At 41.3% G+C, this 17286-nt stretch overlaps 1 protein-coding gene across 1 annotated transcript in view; it reads left to right on the top strand.

Moving 5' to 3' along the window:
- adgrl3.1 (adhesion G protein-coupled receptor L3.1) overlaps nucleotides 1-17286 on the top strand; it is an 86895-nt gene that overhangs the window by 59840 nt on the left and 9769 nt on the right. Inside the window, exons 13-19 of the mRNA XM_085410017.1 lie at nucleotides 1824-2000; nucleotides 2952-3161; nucleotides 6587-6807; nucleotides 9404-9470; nucleotides 10531-10622; nucleotides 14595-14763; nucleotides 16135-16314. Of these exons, the coding sequence (XP_085266143.1) occupies nucleotides 1824-2000; nucleotides 2952-3161; nucleotides 6587-6807; nucleotides 9404-9470; nucleotides 10531-10622; nucleotides 14595-14763; nucleotides 16135-16314 (1116 nt within the window). The remainder of the gene's footprint in view (nucleotides 1-1823; nucleotides 2001-2951; nucleotides 3162-6586; nucleotides 6808-9403; nucleotides 9471-10530; nucleotides 10623-14594; nucleotides 14764-16134; nucleotides 16315-17286) is intronic.

Raw genomic sequence — 17286 nt, 5'->3', positions numbered from 1 at the left:
CTCCACATAGCCATCACTAGAGTTCACAGACAAAGGTCCAAAAAGGAGAAAATATCCAGTAAGCAGCAATTCTCTGGGTGAAAATGTCCTGCTGCTACAGCAACAGGAGAACACCACACCTGTCAGCTGAGAACACAAAAACACAGGCTCAGGCAAAATTGGATAAGAGAACACTGTGAAAATATTGCCAAATGTCAATTTCTGCCAGTACATTTAGATAGTATGGGTTGGTGTAAGCAACATAAAATGCATCCTGCCTTGTATCAGCGGTTCAGGCTAGCGGTGATGTAATTGTGTGGGGGATCATTTCTTGCACACTTTAGCCCCCCTTAGCTCCAGTTGAGCATCATTTTAAATGCCACAGCCTAACTGAGTATTGTTGCTGACTACATCCATCCCTTCATGACCACAGTGTACTCATCTTCTGATCACTGCTTCCAGCAAGATAACACGCTTTGTTACAAAACTCAAATCACCTCAAACTAATTTCTTGAGCACGACAATCCACAATCACCAGATTTTACTCCAGCGCCTTTCAGAGCTTTGAATAATGGATGTGCAGATGACAAATCCGCAGCGACTGGATGATGCTGTGATGTCAGCATGGACCAAAATCTCAGAGTAATGTACCAGCTCCTCGTTGAATCTGTAGACAAAACAAAGAGTTATGGCACTTATGAAGCCAAAAAGAGATCTAGTTCGGTACTTTAGTTTAGTTTAGTGCATAATTCCACAGAAAGTGAGGGAAGTTTAAAAAGAACTGAAGAAAACTTGTTGTTTTCAGACTTCCGTATTAAATCATTGCATATTGCATGTTCCTGGGTCTGTGACTCAGGGTTAGCTGATCCAGCCCTGACTATATGACTAAAATAGTTTGAATAAAGGCTAGTTTTTTTATTAACCTCTAGTTCACCTCTGCAGTATGCATTTGGGTCCAAACTTCCTGCATTTAATGACAGTATATAGTAGCAGTAATAGTAGTAGTAACCAGAGCAAAAGACATAAGGCATGAAACTGGGGCCTGATTCAGACAAAAACATGATGTATAGAAACCCTGGAAAGGCTCAAATATTAAAACGTTGTTTCTGTGTCATTGCGGGATGATGTTCAAACATCAAAATGTCTTGCAGCCATTTTTGATCACTTGTGTACTAACTTGGCTCGACTCGCGTTGACTTGCCCCAAATGACCAAATCATAACATTAGCAATTACTGCAGACTGAATTCCACATAACTTTATAAGAATTTCATAAGTATGAATTAGGGTGGTCAGTAACACGGTTTTATTTTGTGTTTCGCATCCAAAAAGCAAATACTTATCCAGTTGGTGATCCAGCTAGTTGGCAGTAAAAAACAAAAATCCTCACTGTTTCTCTTGCTCTTTTTGAAAGTAGCTTTACCAACCCAACGCACACAGCTTCATCAGTTTACACAACACAAACAGCTCCTACACTCCAGAATCTCACACAACAAGCATGGACGCAGCTCTGTCACCTCCTCTCATGCCTCTATGTTTATTTGTTGCTGCAATCTCACATTCTGTCCCTTCTGTTTGTTGTTTTGTTGCTGTGTGTATTTGACTCTGTCTCTGTGTTTCTTCCTCTACATCCTTTTTCCACCAATTCCTCCTACCAGTTTCTCACTTTTTTTGGCTCACCGACCACTCCATGCTTTCTGCCTCCCACCTACCCATGACCGAGTATCTATTCTGCGTCCCCGTGTTCTCCCAACCCTCCTGCTTTTTTGTCTCTCAGTTCCTTCCTGTCTGTCTGGGTTTCTCTCAATCACACTCTGCCTCTCTTTCTCTCTCTCTCATCTTCCAGCATTCAGAAAAGAATTTCAATCCCAACTGTTCATTCTGGAGCTACTCCAAGCGCACCATGACGGGATTCTGGTCTACGCAGGACTGTCGTCTGCTGGCCACCAATCGTACACACACCAGCTGCTCCTGCACCCACCTTACCAGCTTTGCAGTGCTCATGGCCCACGTGGAGGTCAAGGTAGGCATTTTTCTCTGCTTGTGCATGCCAGAAGGGGGTGGGCAATATCTATGGGTCAGTTATTTATTATTTGATTAGCAGTGGTTGGTCAACATATTCTGAAAATAGAAGGAGAGGAAGAAAAGAAGAGAGAAAGACCACAACATCTGAAAAGTAAATTATGAATCTTTGGAGTCTGAATAACCACGTTGGCAGGGAAAATCTTTACAATTGATTTGTCAAGCTGCATGATGACATTGATTTGAGGGGGAAAATGTACTTCAAACATCTCAGAGTTCTGGATTACTAAAGCAGATACAAAAATAAGCTTCAGGTCTTATTTTCATTCTAAAAGTGATGCTTGACTGATCAGACAGTGAAAACATGTTTTTGTTTTCAGATTTTGGTTTTGTTTTGGGGTTTTTTAGATATCCATGAGCCTTAGTGGGTGGTTAATAAAAGCATTATTCTCCCGCCATGTGTGGGATAAGTACTTTTTGTCTCTCTCTCTCTTTTGTTATGTTAAGACCAAGTTTCTTTACACAAATCAGCCCTTGTAACTCTGGATATTGCGCGACACCTATTCCCTCCCCGTGGGCTAGGATGTGTGTTACTTCCAAAGGGGTCATGGTCAGAGCCAGCTCGGCTGCTCTGTGTGAACACAGTGTGAGGGTCTGAGCAGTAGATCCATCACAACAGTGCTAGGTTGAACATTGCTCTACCTGCCAGCTTGCAGGACACTGATGGATAGAGCCAGCACACCTGTGCAACACAGCGTAACGCTGTGGCCCTGAACGCTCAACGACACACAGATTTAACTGTCTGCTCCTACAGTTTGTTTCACCTTACAACAGTATGACTCATGTATGATGTTAGCATACCAAGGCTATGCATAGCTATAGTAGCTGTAAATTACATTGTTATTATTGAATTACCAACTTAAACTTGTCTCTCTGTTTGCACATTTCACAGAAAACAGAGAGCATGCACGACGTGCTCCTGGATGTCATCACGTGGGTGGGCATCCTGTTGTCACTGGTTTGCCTGCTTATCTGCATCTTCACCTTCTGCTTCTTCAGAGGGCTTCAGAGCGATCGCAACACCATTCACAAGAACCTCTGCATCAGCCTCTTCATCGCTGAGTCTCTGTTTCTGTATGGGATCAACAAGGCCGACCAGCCGGTGAGGGTCCAGTTCCCCTGTGTGAGCTTATGCGAGTGTGTGCAGTATACGCGGCGTATGGAAGAACATTACTTTGACCATAAATTCAGACAAGTCCACGGCACATGTTGGCATAACTATCCACTGACCAATACCACAAATCATCAGACTGTTTATTAACTTTGTGTCAGTGGTTTACCACACTTGTGCTACTACTGAATAAAACAGGAGATGTTGTACAGTAACAGTGATCTTTGGAATAAATCAAAGCCGTCGTTTCTCATAGTGATTGTGAAACAAAACAATATTCTTACTATTCTATGTAATAGAATTTGCAAAATTAAATGTATTTATTTTTTCTTCAACATGTTAAGTAATCCCATCATCAAAATCATGTACGTACTTGTGCGTATGTAAAAAGAACCTAATTTGCCTGCTTTGCAATCCATTCATAGTCAGCCATGATTTACAATGCAAAGAGCGCCCACAAAGATCTGCCATATAATGCGTTAAACCTTATGCAGCTCAAATGAGGCCGATTTGTGAATATGAGTTCAGACTGCTTTCGATTAACACCTCAGTGCGGTTGGATTTCAGCTGTGACCTCAGTCTGTATACATCAGTACCCAACAGTAGAGTTACCTTGTACAAAAGCAAGGTAAAATAAAGACCATTAAAGATGGCTATTTTGAAAAAATTACTCTTGACACTGAAAGTTCTGGTCAAGTGGTGTTATGTATTTTCTTTATTTTCCCTCCTTATAAGTAGGCAATTCGTATTTGTCAAATACCCCTGAGACTGAGTGAAGCAGAATTTATGTACAATATAAGATAGAATATATTATAATTTTAGTTATTACTAATTATCTCATTATTATAGATGTGTTTAGTAAGATTAAACCTAAGCATTACTGACTAGTTAGCAGTTATCTGCTCTCGACCAGGCTCAGAGACAAACTAGTCCAAGTGAAACATCTAGAGCAAAGCTGGGAATTATTTTAAACAGATTCCTGCGATCCAGGTAAACATTTATATAGAAGTTTTTCATGAAGTCACATCTTTGTGGGCAAAAGTGCTAACTTATTGAATATGCTCTATATACTATTTTAAGAATGGTTCTACTCTCCACAGGCGTAATGGTAGCTCTAGCCTAATTGGTCGCAGTGGTACGTTTGTCAAATGTAGTGTCATTTGCAACATCATTGTGTTTTTCTGCATGTGGAATAGAAATGTGCATTTTCAGAACAACAAATGCATCATTAACTGCACAAGTCCTTGTGACACTCAGAACAAATAGCCCTTCCCTCGAGAGCGTGGAGGCTTTTTAAAATCATGAGACACAATTTGCGAAGCATTTTCTTTGCGTATCACTTAAGCAACCAATCAAACTCTATCCCTGAAGGAATTCAGTGCAGTGCAGTTTTTTGGCTCAACAGTGGGGGATCCACATGGTGTGCATTCCAATCATAGCCCAAGATGTATAATCCATATGGTCCGCATTCAGTACGCCAGTCATGGATTAGAACTTTAAACCTCACTTGGGTACAAGCGTTTTGCACACAAATCTTATGGGACAGATTCTGAGAGGAGATTCTCGCCTTTATTATCTCTGCACAAGGACACCTAAATAATAATCAACACACAGGAAAGGACGAGCTTTTTCACCACTTCTCTCTGTAAGTTAAGGCTCAAGGCTGTATCCTTTACCTCCCCCATAGTATACAAGAAGCCTCAGAACACCTTGAAGCATTTGCATCCTGCTGAGCTTTCAGTGAGAAAACCTTCTCACTGTAAATGAAGAGACAAAGCAAATTGGATGGAGAGCGCGTTTTGATCGTGGCGCTTGTGCGTTTCTCTTTGTCTGTGTGTTTGCGTGGGAGGGATCATGTTGTTTTGTTTTTGTGGGTTTTTTTTTTTTTGCATGTATGTGTGCTGCTGTATTTGCGTGTTGTTCTCCCGTTAATTACCGGTGACTATTCGTGACCTCCATTAACATCTTCAGCATCACTTAGCTCGAAGCCGGTTAATCCAGTAATTCCAGCAGGAAAACTAAATGACTTTGCATAAGCAGCCACTTTTTTTTTCTACCTGTGTGTGCATGCATGTGTGCGCCTTTGCCTGTGAAAGCTACACTCTGCGATCATCAGAAATGGAAATGAGTGACTCCCTCACCCCCTAAACTCATTGTCTCTCAGACATTAGGTAATTGTCTCTCGTTGCAAACTCCTCTATTATAAAAGTCTGTCTGTTAGCGCTTCCACTGAGTGATTTAGGAGTGACTCTTTAGATTAGAACATTGGCATGATTGACCAAGTTTCAGCGCTCATTCGTTTTGCACCTTTCTTTTTCTTAATCAACACTCTTTCTTTGCCATCGAATTGCCAAAATTATTAATGTCTTTTTAGGTTTGATCCCTGGCTTTTGTTTTTTTATTCACATTCTTTGCACCTCTGTGTTTTTTCTTCTCTTCTTTGGAATGAGCAGAGTCTCTCGCAGGGTTTTCATCTATCACTCTAAGACTTACATGTCTTTCGTCCGTCACTGTTCACTGGCACGTCATTTAAAATAGATTTACTCACTTTCAGTGTATAAAACGCAGGGTTAGTTCTGGTAGGTGCAAAACGTTCTAATTTGTGTTTTGTGTTTGATAATTGCAATTCTCTAGGAAGTATGTTAACAAGCACAGTGTTTATCGTATGTAAAACATTTAGTTCTGCATTGGTAAAAGCGTAAAAAAGCTGTATGTTTTCACAGCTTTTTTTTCTTTTTCAAGCTCCGAAATCTGTCAACTTTTATGTGATTTTTCATTTGTCTCTTTCAAACCAAGATGCTGAGTCATTTTTGCAGCAGTTCCACTTATTTTGTTCATCTTTGGCATTGACAAAAATCATACTGTATTTTCAACAGCGCTGGCAAGTAATTCGCCCTCCTCAACAACTCATTGTCAGCCCCCTTTGAAAGTGCTTCGCTACATCTCTTTGAAATGTGGTCAATCAGCACGGGCTGCGGCGCTAACATGTCACTTATATTTTCTCATTTATCTTCCTGGACGACTTGTAGATTGTAGACTGTGAGTGAAGTGCGAGGCGGGGTCTCCAATAATATTGCTATTTTGAAGTGATTTTTTACTTTTTTTTGTCATTCTGCCACCTGAAATTTCTGTCATAGTACACTATGATTGTGACTTCTATTTCACGTTGCCTTATTCTATCCCCTGCCTTACCCGTTCAAGCAGTGGCTGTCCAATATTTAATCACTTACGTTTTCTTCCTTAACTGAATATGATACATTATTGCTTTCTAAATCTGACTCATACCCTTACTGCCTGTACTGTTTGCATCTTTATTTTTCTGCCTCATCAGTGCAAGTGTCCAGCACAATAAATATTTCCTGAGTTTAATGTTACTGTATTTTTAAACCCTCTCAATCCTTTATTTGCCTCACCAGATTGTCTGCGCAGTCTTTGCGGCCCTGCTCCATTTCTTCTTCTTGGCAGCGTTCACCTGGATGTTCCTGGAAGGGGTACAGCTCTACATCATGCTGGTAGAGGTGTTTGAGAGCGAACACTCCAGGACTAAGTACTTCTACCTGGCAGGATATGGAGTACCTGCTGTCATAGTGGCCGTCTCCGCTGCTGTGGACTATAGGAGCTACGGCACCGACCGAGTGTAAGGATGCTGCTGAAGAATGCGTGAAGGAAGGATGGATGACGGGGCAAGGGAGGGAAAGGGAGGGAGGCTGGAGTGCCTGCTGTCATTTTGGCTGCGTTTGCCACAGTGGACTCAACAAGCTGTGGCACTTCTGAAGAGTCAATACAGAGAGAACGAGTGGAGAGAGAGAGGCAAAGAAGGATGGAGAGTGGTAGAGAAGTATTGGGGACACGCAGGGGGAGGATGCACCACAGAGTGCCTGCATGAGCATGGCAGCAACAATGTGTGAATATGGAAGGATTTAACAGGCGGGGCAGAAGGAGGGGGTGTACAGTGGAGTATGCCGAGGGAGAAAAAAAACTGCTTTAAGTGTGAGAATGGAGGGATGGGATAGGAAAAGATGGAGTTGTGTGTCAGGATGTTCACACATCCACACTGGCTTACGCTTGCGCATTAAAATAAAACCAGCTTCTCTGGAGAAGAGTAGTGGAAGATAAGCACATACATTAAAAGCACATACATTAAAAGCACATACATTAAAAGCACAAGGTAACGTATTTGTGCATGCTTGACTTGTATAACCCTAGAAAAAGGATGAATCCAAGAAAGGACAGGCAGCATCTCATTACAGGCTTAATACACAAACTACAGATTCAAAGAGAGTGAACGTAAGAGTTTCACCTGCACACTTCATTCATGCTTTGACTCTGAAAAGAGGCCAACATTCTAATTATTAAGTACATATGCATATGAAATGTATATTGCATATATAATATATATAAGGCACAGTCATGTTCATAACCTGTTCTCCATTCAAATCATAAGACTAAACACTAACAATGTGGACTTTGCACTGAAAGGCTACAGCTTTAGAGGTGTTTCATCCCTCAGCTGCTTATAAATGAGTCGCTCCGTGTTGAGGGTGAAAAATGACGTGTGGTTATAGATATAAATGATTCACCTTCTAAAATGCTCCCAGTCGCTGGTCATTTGGGGACCTTTTGTCGTTCTGACATTGCAGCTTTCCACAAGCTACACTCTACTCGACCAGCTCTGAAAGACGAGGGAAGGGTTGAATTTAGCAGTGTTTAACCATCAAGCCACACCAGTCCTCATGCCACTTAGATCAATATTTCATTGCCTGATGATCATTAAAACATGAGAGTCTCAGTGCCAAGCTTTGGGTGAATAATCACAAACAGAGTGTCGTAAAGGACCTGAGACAACTGCTGTGACTTTAAATGCAAAATGATGTGAAATATTTTGGGACAATGAAGCAGAGCTTATATGTAAAAGGTGCACATAACCAAAAATAAATGCATGAATATAATATTTTCAATATTTTCTTTTGTAATGCTCGTCATGTCCTCGTGCCCCATGGGCCTTGTGGATCTGAAAAGTAAATGAAATTGGAAATTTTTAAAAAGCAGAAACGAACTTACACGATCCATTTATCAGCCCAGGTTTGAAAATGACACTGTGTATCATTTTTGACATAACACATTGAGACAAAACCTTTGAAAATATCATCTGCCATTCCTGCTGTGTCACCTTGTCACATAACACAGACTGTTCTTCTTCACAGTAGCCAGTGGCACTGAGTCTCATTCATGTACCGTAATGAAGGTGGCTACGAGTTAGCAAAGGAGCCCTAATGGAGGATACTGTGACACAGTCAGGGACCCATAATGGAGGGTTCTCTAATGTGGTGGAAATTGAAAGATTAATAATTCAAAAGCAGCTGGTCATGAATCAGTTGGCCATTTTGCTCCAGCCGTTTTTCTCTGGCACCTTTTTCGGCAACTAGTTGGGTCTGACCTCAGTGGAGGGCACTCTTTTTTTCTTCTTCTCCTTCCCCTGCTTGCTGCAGTTGATGAGTCAAGGTGTTTTGGGGTTATATAATTTTGCATACAGCAGTATATCTTTTACAACCAATCCTAACCTTGTGGTCCAAAATGATTGTATGTGTGTGTGTGTGTGTTTGTGGTTATATGTTCATGCGTGTCTTCTGAAAGTGTGCTTGTGTGCATATACACACTGAATGTGCATGCACTTGTGTCCCTCCTTTCTCCTTTAACCTCAACACAGCCATCCGCAGACTCCATAAATAGCCTCGTATGAGGTCTGCATCCATAACTCAGTATTCAAATGAACACAGTCATGTCATATTTTTGCGACTGCAGGATGTGGCCATGTCATATATCTGTGCCCTTAGGGAGAAGTAAAGCTTTATTTATCACAGGTGCTTATCCCTCGCTGTCTCCCCCTCTGTGTGTGATGTATGTTCGAGGTGTGTGTATAGGCTATTTTCCTCCATCTTGCAACACCTTTCTTCCTGTTCTTCATCTCTTTCACTTTTTACATCCACCCCAGTTCTGTTTTGTCCTCGCTCTGTCGTGATGCATTTGATATACTGCGTGTCATAATGTGCTCCTCTTTTTTTCTCCAGCTTGCGTCCTGTCAGTGATTATATGTGTGAAACCGTGATGCATGTCCTATCCTCTGATTGCTACCCTACATCCATCTAAAGAACATGTTTTTTTAACCCCTTTATTCTTCCCAGCGTCCCTCGTGCGTGACGTCTCTCTCTGTCTCTGTCTCTCCCTGTCTCTAGGTGCTGGCTGCGATTGGATACTTACTTTATCTGGAGCTTCATAGGCCCTGCTACACTCATCATTATGGTGAGATGGACACACGTGGATACTCACACACCCTTGACTTAGCACTTCATCTATGAGTAGGTAGATCTATAGATGTTCGTGCAGCAGTGATGGCTTACATTAAGGTATTTGTTAATCTCCTACAAGGCTTGCCTGAGCTCCTCAGAAGTGCAAGTAAAAGTGGAAGCAACTCTATATGTCAACTTAATAACTCCCATTCATGGATTAACTCTCAGGCGGGCACGTACTCCTGCAACCTGGAAATCTTCGAAGGGGATATGGAGAGCAAGCCGCCGTGCGTCACACAGATTATGATAAAAACTCAGCAAGGTTATGTTGCTATTAGGCACTCATTTGTGTGCTGTTTTTCCTCCTGATCTAGCTGTTTTATTGCTTTGCCACCAAATTGACCATTAAACTGGAGAACAGAGTCTCCCGGGAAGTTTGAGCAATGCCAATGATTGATGTTTCATCAGTCATCAAAATGTTCAGAGAAGCAGGAACAGGCATCCTATCTCGAACAAGTAAACTACAACAGGAATAGAGTTTGATGATCAAGCAGACACACATACAAAGACATTTAAAGCAATGAGACGTATTCCCAGTAGCCTGTGAACCAATCCACTGTACTCATTTTTGAAATGTCAGGCAGGCTATCACAGATCTTGCAGGATGTACATGTGGGGAGCAGTTCAGGTGGGACTGCACTGTTATGACACCACACCTAGTGGTAATGTATACAGCCTCTGAGACCCAGTGTATCGCTTCAGACAGTCATTATTAAACCACCCTCTTTATGCATTAGTACTCCAATAGAACAGAACACATCTATGAGAATTGGGTTACCATTGTTACAATGATCCCGAACTGCTGAAATTTTCCCTGATGTTCAAGCTGCTGTATTTTGAGAACATAAAGGCTTGTTGATTGAGGGCCTGATAGGGTGTCCCTAAGCCAATTACTGTTGAAGAGGCAAATAAAGAATCACTCTTTGTGTGAGTGCTGTGGTGACATTGTGTCTTTAATTAGGCTACTTGCTGCAGAAAATTACCTTGTGTGATTTTATGTCTGTGTGTTTCAGCTGAATGTAATCTTCCTCGGCATCGCTCTTTATAAGATGTTCCATCATACGGCCATTCTCAAACCAGACTCTGGGTGTCTGGACAACATCAAGTAAGTTCTTCAATCCTGCTACTACACTTGTGCATCTGATTTGTGATTATGCATGCTTGTGTGAATAAAGCAGAAGGAATAGTTTGACATTTGGGAACTGTGCTTTTTTTTTTTTTTTTGCAAAAGGGAGGACTAATAGAAGACAGATGTCTGTACAGTACAATCTATAAGCATTATTGTGAAAAAGACACAACAGTATTGTGAAACTGCCCTTTTTTCTTTATATTTTAAGAATCCAAACTTTCTCGGCATTTTTAAGGGGTCTTGAGCAATAGTTCTCCAAGCTTTCCAAAGGTCTTCCAATGCTTTTGCACTCATTTTTAATCCAGTCCTTGTACCTGACCATTTTCAGTTAAATGTTTAGGTTTTTTTTAACATTGACTTATGAGTCATTTGAGCATAAACAGACTAATTCAAGGAATGAACTGGCATTCTCAAGATGATTCCCAAAGACTTCCAATGGTGTGCAGTGCGTCATGAAACAGGAAACTGGACAAGGGCAGAACAAAAGAAGTAGCAGGCCTAGAAAAACTATCTACAGCAAATAAATAGTAAAGTCAAGTCAAAAATACACCTGGCTGTTCATTTGATCCGTCGTTTATTATTTAAAGCTTTATCAGAAATGGTTTCGGTGCAAGGATAGTTTTCAAGAAGCAAGTCATAAGGAAAGGAAACAGAGAAAAGGCAGAAATTTGAAACATTAAACAATAACTGGCCTGAAAATCAGTGGCAACAGGTCTTAAGGTGTGGTGAATCAAAATTACACATTTTTTGTTCTAATCTTTATCAATATTTTCTGAGGATGTTCGCAGAAAAGTACAACAGTGTTTCTACAGTATGACCTGATTTTGATCCACCATCTGGAAAACTCCTGTTAGGAAACAGCTTCAGTTTACACCATGACAATGATCCCAAAGATACTGGCAGTGCATTAAAAGTATACCTGGATAGAGAAAAACATAATGAATGCTGTCAGTGATGGATTGGCCTCCCCAGAGCCCGGACCTCAACGTTATTGAAGCCGTGTGTGATCATCTTGACAGAGAACAGAAAAGAGCCAAAATCCAAAGAGCCTTCAATGTCATTCAAGAAGTCTGGAGAACTATTCCTGAAGACTAATTAAAGAATTAAAACTTGCATAAGAGAGTTCAGGCTCTGTTAGAGAATAAAGGTCGGCGTAATGGATATTCACTTCACTTTGTACAAACGTCGTTTTCGCCTTTTATACTGTATGTGTGTTTGCACACGTTTCATTAAATCACTTCAACTATTCAACTTCTTCCTATTTCCTAGCAAAATACAGAGAAATGAGGCATAACTCTAAATTTTTGCGCAGTACTTTTGCTGCAGATGGTTAGCTTAGCTTAACATAAGACTCGAATAGGGTTGAAACACTAAGCCTGGCGCTGCCCAATGGTAACAAAAGCTACAAGTTGATACCTTTAGTTCAGTTAAAGCCTTTATGTTTTGTTGTTTGTATCATTTATATATAAGTGGAAGCATAAACACAAATTATGGAGGTAAGGTACAATACTATTTCTCAGGCAAGAGAGACACGATCTCTGAATTTATCGCATTGTTGGTTTCAGTTTGTTTTGTTTATGGAGTCAGCGAAAGGCTATAACATGCTAATTAGTGAGCATTAGAATGTTACCTTTGGACAGAACCAGGAGTATTGTTTTTACACTAAGCTCATTAGCTGCTGGCTCCGACTTCATCATGGCTGCACAAACACAAGAGTGGCATCAATCTTCACATTCATCTCTGCAAGAAAGTGAGCACATTTCCCAAAAAGTCAAACTATTCAATTAATTCTACATTTTTATGCTACCCTGTCGCATGGAGCGCCTTTCACCTTTATCTTACATAATTTTGAGATGCTACCCTCTAAATTCTTCAAATCATTATTCTCAGGCATGTCCCTACTATTCAAGAGACCCTTAGAGGGTGCCACTGAAATATGACTTCACTTCCATTAAATACTGAAACTCTTTCTACCAAGCTAACTAATCGGGATTGTGTCATTTCTTGTTCGAGTCCAGCTCAAGACAAAAAAGGCTCAGTCTAATTCAAACAATATGCCTTGGCTCAGAGTTCAACGCGTATCCGAGCTCAGAATTTATAATGTAAATCCCAAAAATGACTCGGTTCTCATATGATTTAAATATTACTGCCAATGGAGGCAGTTTTTAAGTAGGACTTCAAGCAGGAAGTGTTTCAGAAGCAAAGGCGAAGCCAGCTGATCTTTGCTTTAGTGCAGTTCAGGAAAAAGTACTCTAATAAGAAAAAATCTGATGAAAGATGGAAATCAAAGAATCGTTTAAAACACGATGCTTTGGATCTTTCCCCCCTCTTCTTAATGACTTTCCTTAGTCTTTCTGAGAACACTGAAGGCTGTCTAGATTTTAATCTATTTCACTTCATTAGTCATGTCTTATTGTGGTTCATTTATTCGTTAATCACCATCATGCTCTTTTTGTCTTATTTTTTTCTTCCTTTTGTTTTCTTTGTCTCTCTAACTCCAAGCCATCATAAGTTATCTTTGTTGTGGATTGGCTCTGGTAAGGCCACTCTCCAATCAGTGTTGTCTTCCTAGAGACATTTTGTTTGGTTTGCTTGTTATTCATGTGTCTGTGGAGTCTTCCTGTAGTCTATGCACACACCTAAATTAACCGTGAACCTGTCTTGTAAAATGGATTTCTTGTTCGTGTGTGATTTGTGAGGTCCTGTGACCTATAGACCTAATGTGCTATTGAAATATTATAAAGGTGAGATGTGAATTCATGGAAACAGAGCTGAGAGAGAAACCATGACTCAAGGGAACGCTGGAGGAAGAGGTGAAATGGTGGGATGGAAAAGAGAGATGAGCATACCCTTTATTGAAGAGGGTCGTCAGACGAGCTTTATTGGAGGTTCTGTCTCGCCTGAATGGTGCCACAGAGGGAAACATCGAATCAATCACCTTAGTCTCACTCACTTACTCTCCTCCTCTGTCTGTCTTCCTTCCTCATGACTCTCCTAATATCTCTCCCGCTGCGTTTTTTCACTCTCTCTATCTCCATTCCTGCTCTCTCTTTCCTTGCCGGTTTTCTTTGTCTCTATCACTTGTGTTAGAGGTGATCACTGCCCAGTCAGCCAATCAAATTAACAGCTATCATCTCGGCTCTGGCAGACACAAATCTATGACCTTTAGTGGGAAATGTCATTTATAATGGCCGTAATGTCCCTCTGCTTACTGCCCGATGAAGACACTCACGTGGACACGCGCGCACACACACACACACACGCACACGCATGCACACACACACGTGCGCGCACACACACATTCTCAGACAAGGACTTACGATGCATACACATGCCTCCGCATGACCAAGTTTCTCTGACATTTGGCCTTTATGACTCACTTCTTCATAGCCTTTATTTGAAATGAAGGTTTGCAGCCTTAAAAACTTTTATCAAATCTACTCCCATTAAACTGTTATAGTCACAAGTGCGCTAACAGACTTCAGGACCTACTTCTGCCTGAAAATGATTTTTTACCTCCTGTCATATACTTTGACTGAGAAAGTTTGGCTGCAGCTTGGGAAAAGTGTGCTCGGTGAAGAATGCTTTTCTTTGTGATACCCGTGGCTGACGTCAGCTCGCTTATAACCGCTCCTCGCTCTCTGGAGATTGGATCTAAATGAAAAGATCCACTCGCACTGCCTCCTCTAAACCCTTTTATAAGGCTTTAATTCTTTTAAGCAAAACTCCCGCTGTTTCCTCCAGTCTACTCCTACAGTGTTGGGGCTCATAATGAACCCTTTCTAACCCCTCTATCGTCTCATGGTCCCTCATGCGTCAGCCTTGACTGATTCGTTTTTTCACCACGGGGGGAAAAGACAAACTTCTCATGTTTGAATTTCATTTGATAATGACACACAGTAAAAGGACGAGCATCTCTCATTTTTCACTGTTTGTCTTCTCCTGTAGGTCCTGGGTGATCGGGGCCATAGCTCTGCTGTGTCTGCTCGGTCTGACCTGGGCGTTCGGGCTAATGTACATCAACGAGAGCACCGTGATCATGGCCTACCTTTTCACCATCTTCAACTCTCTGCAGGGCATGTTTATCTTCATCTTCCACTGCATACTGCAGAAAAAGGTGAGGCACAAAGCTAGACAGAAGCTGCCAGTGTGACAGACACATACAAACACACACAGAGGCACACATGCGAGCCAGAAACGATCAACAGGGACACCAAAAATATCTGCAGAGCTGTCACAGAGGTTTGATTGGTCATTCAGTATCCCTACTGCTCAATTCTCTCACCTTTTCATTCTTGCTACCTAACACTCTCTTTCGCTGTCACTGTCTGTCTTGCCTTGAGGCAGCAGGTAACAAACTGAGTTGCTTGTCTTACTTCTTCTAGCAGCAGCCAAGAAAGTTTTCCATCATCAGGCAGGGTCATCGCACCTGAAATAGCATATTATACACTTTGATAATATTCAGCTCTAATTGTTTTAAATATTGGACCCAGGAAGAGGACATGCATGAGTGTTTTGAAGTCTAATTGCCTGAAACTTGAAGTAATTTCCTCAAGTGAGTTTTATGATTTTATGACTCACATTAACCCACGGTTCGCCTTTCAAGTCCTCTATAATTTAAAAAAACCCCAAAACAAACTCTTCAGTATATTTTTTTGGGTTTCCTTGGCCTAAAGGATTACTGGCATTTGTGAGCACATGTGTGTACTTTTTTTATACTTGAGTTATGTGTGGCTTCCAGGAAGAGCCTACACACACCGGAATACTTTTACAGTCTCCCACACACTGTCAGTGCCTGGGACTCCAGAAGAGGAGTAGGATATGGAAAGAAGATTCATCAAATGCTTAATACTCTCATCTGGCTGCCATCCCACAGACAATTTTTAGTTTCAAGTGCATGACCAGTAAACAAGTGTGGTGTGTGTGCACAGTATACTTAGGTATGTGCTAGGTCACGGGATCAGGTATCCAGAGAGATGTCCTCAGAACAATGATGAGGTTTTCTTTGGCTGCGACCCAACTTGGTTTCTCCCAAGATGCATGGAGCAACTCACCACACAGCTGTTCAAACAGAGCATGTGGCAATATATGCCTGCCAGTCCGACGAGCTTGTTAAAAAGCAATTACAGTCGTATTTGTTCTAACTTGATTGGGATCTAAATGCAGATGTTCTGTGTGTACAAGTGCATCACATCTCCCCCTAAGGAATATGTCCATTTTAATTGAATATGTGGCAGCTTGGGGAGGATGTTGATGGGGGAAAGTTTATGGAGCTAATCTTCTAATGTCTAAATTTATGGGTTTAGTGTTTGCACAAGGAAGAAGAGTTTGTCTTTTCTTTCTCGGCCTGTCATCTTGAAAATATGCATCATTATGTGCAACGTCAAAGCAAAAACATCAATCAATTCCCCCTCTTTTGTACGCGCTGGCTGAGAGTGCATTTACAGTTTCTGACGCTTTTTTCCTCCTCCCACCATCTGGGGCCCAGGTGCGTAAAGAGTACGGCAAATGTCTGCGCACCCACTGCTGCAGCGGCAAGAGCGTGGAGACTTCTATATCCTCCTCCAGTAAAACCACCACCTCGCGGACCCCGGGCCGCTACTCCACAGGCTCACAGGTGAGCTTACCTGCCTGCACACCTGGACGCTACAGCACAGCAGATTCTCAGGTGAGGCCAGATAACGCCATGAGGGTTTTGGATCATCGCTGTTCACTTTCAACTCGTCTCATATTTTAGGCAAACACATTAAATGCGACTTTAAGTTGGAATGCCATTCGGTTTATTTTGGGGCTTTAAATTAGAGCTGCACCGATCAGTCGGCTAATATATCCGATCAAGGGTATAGCCGATAGTGCACCTTAGACAACAAAAACAACTTTAATTGCTGTGCAGATATATTACTTCTGTGAAGCAAAATGTAATATCTTATAAGCTGTAAATGTATCTGGCTTCCTCATACTGCTAACTCAGTTGCCAGTAATCTACCAGTGTAGCCATCTGCCATGTACTCTTTTTCATAGTTCTGCCAATCCATTAGTAATTTCAGAACTCTCTTTTCTGCAATAAGAGCAAAGTCAGAGTAACTTTTGTTTAGCATTTATTAGCTCCAACTCTGACACGATCTGCCCAGCTCAGTTGGCATCATATACTGTTGTTGGCACTGTTTGCCAGTAAATGAAGAAGCTCAATATTGTGTCCAGTAACCTGGAGCACTCGATTATGGGTTTGTTGGAGTGGGAGTGATAGTAGGTTCAGTAACCTGATGTCGTATTGGAAAACATTGACTGTTTCAAAAACTTTTCTATGTTTTATTATGAGCAAAAATGGAAATTCTCCACGAAAGAAAGGTTAGAAAACATAGCATAGTAAAGAAAAATGCAATAGTCCAGTAAAATTACATTCAGTGCATCTCTACTTAAAATATGGATGTTTTGTTGAAAGTGTGAGATCCAAAACCCTGACTGTGACAGACAATGTTGCTTAAAAAATGTATATGGAGTACAAAAAACACTGATGTATGATTATTTTTCCCTACCTGTTTCTCTTTTGTCGGATGTTGCTTTGGGTTTTTTTCCCCATTTACTGCCTCTCCTGCACTAATTTGATCCTTTTTTTTTTTGCCAATCGCCTCCCATATAT

This window comes from Rhamphochromis longiceps, linkage group LG6 (assembly GCF_057381845.1).
Source record: "Rhamphochromis longiceps isolate RC_006_pf linkage group LG6, R_longiceps_female_GT1.1, whole genome shotgun sequence".
NCBI classification, from domain to species: domain Eukaryota; kingdom Metazoa; phylum Chordata; class Actinopteri; order Cichliformes; family Cichlidae; genus Rhamphochromis; species Rhamphochromis longiceps.
The sequence above is the reverse complement of the archived record's forward strand: the minus strand, read 5'-3'. Positions and strand labels throughout refer to the sequence as shown.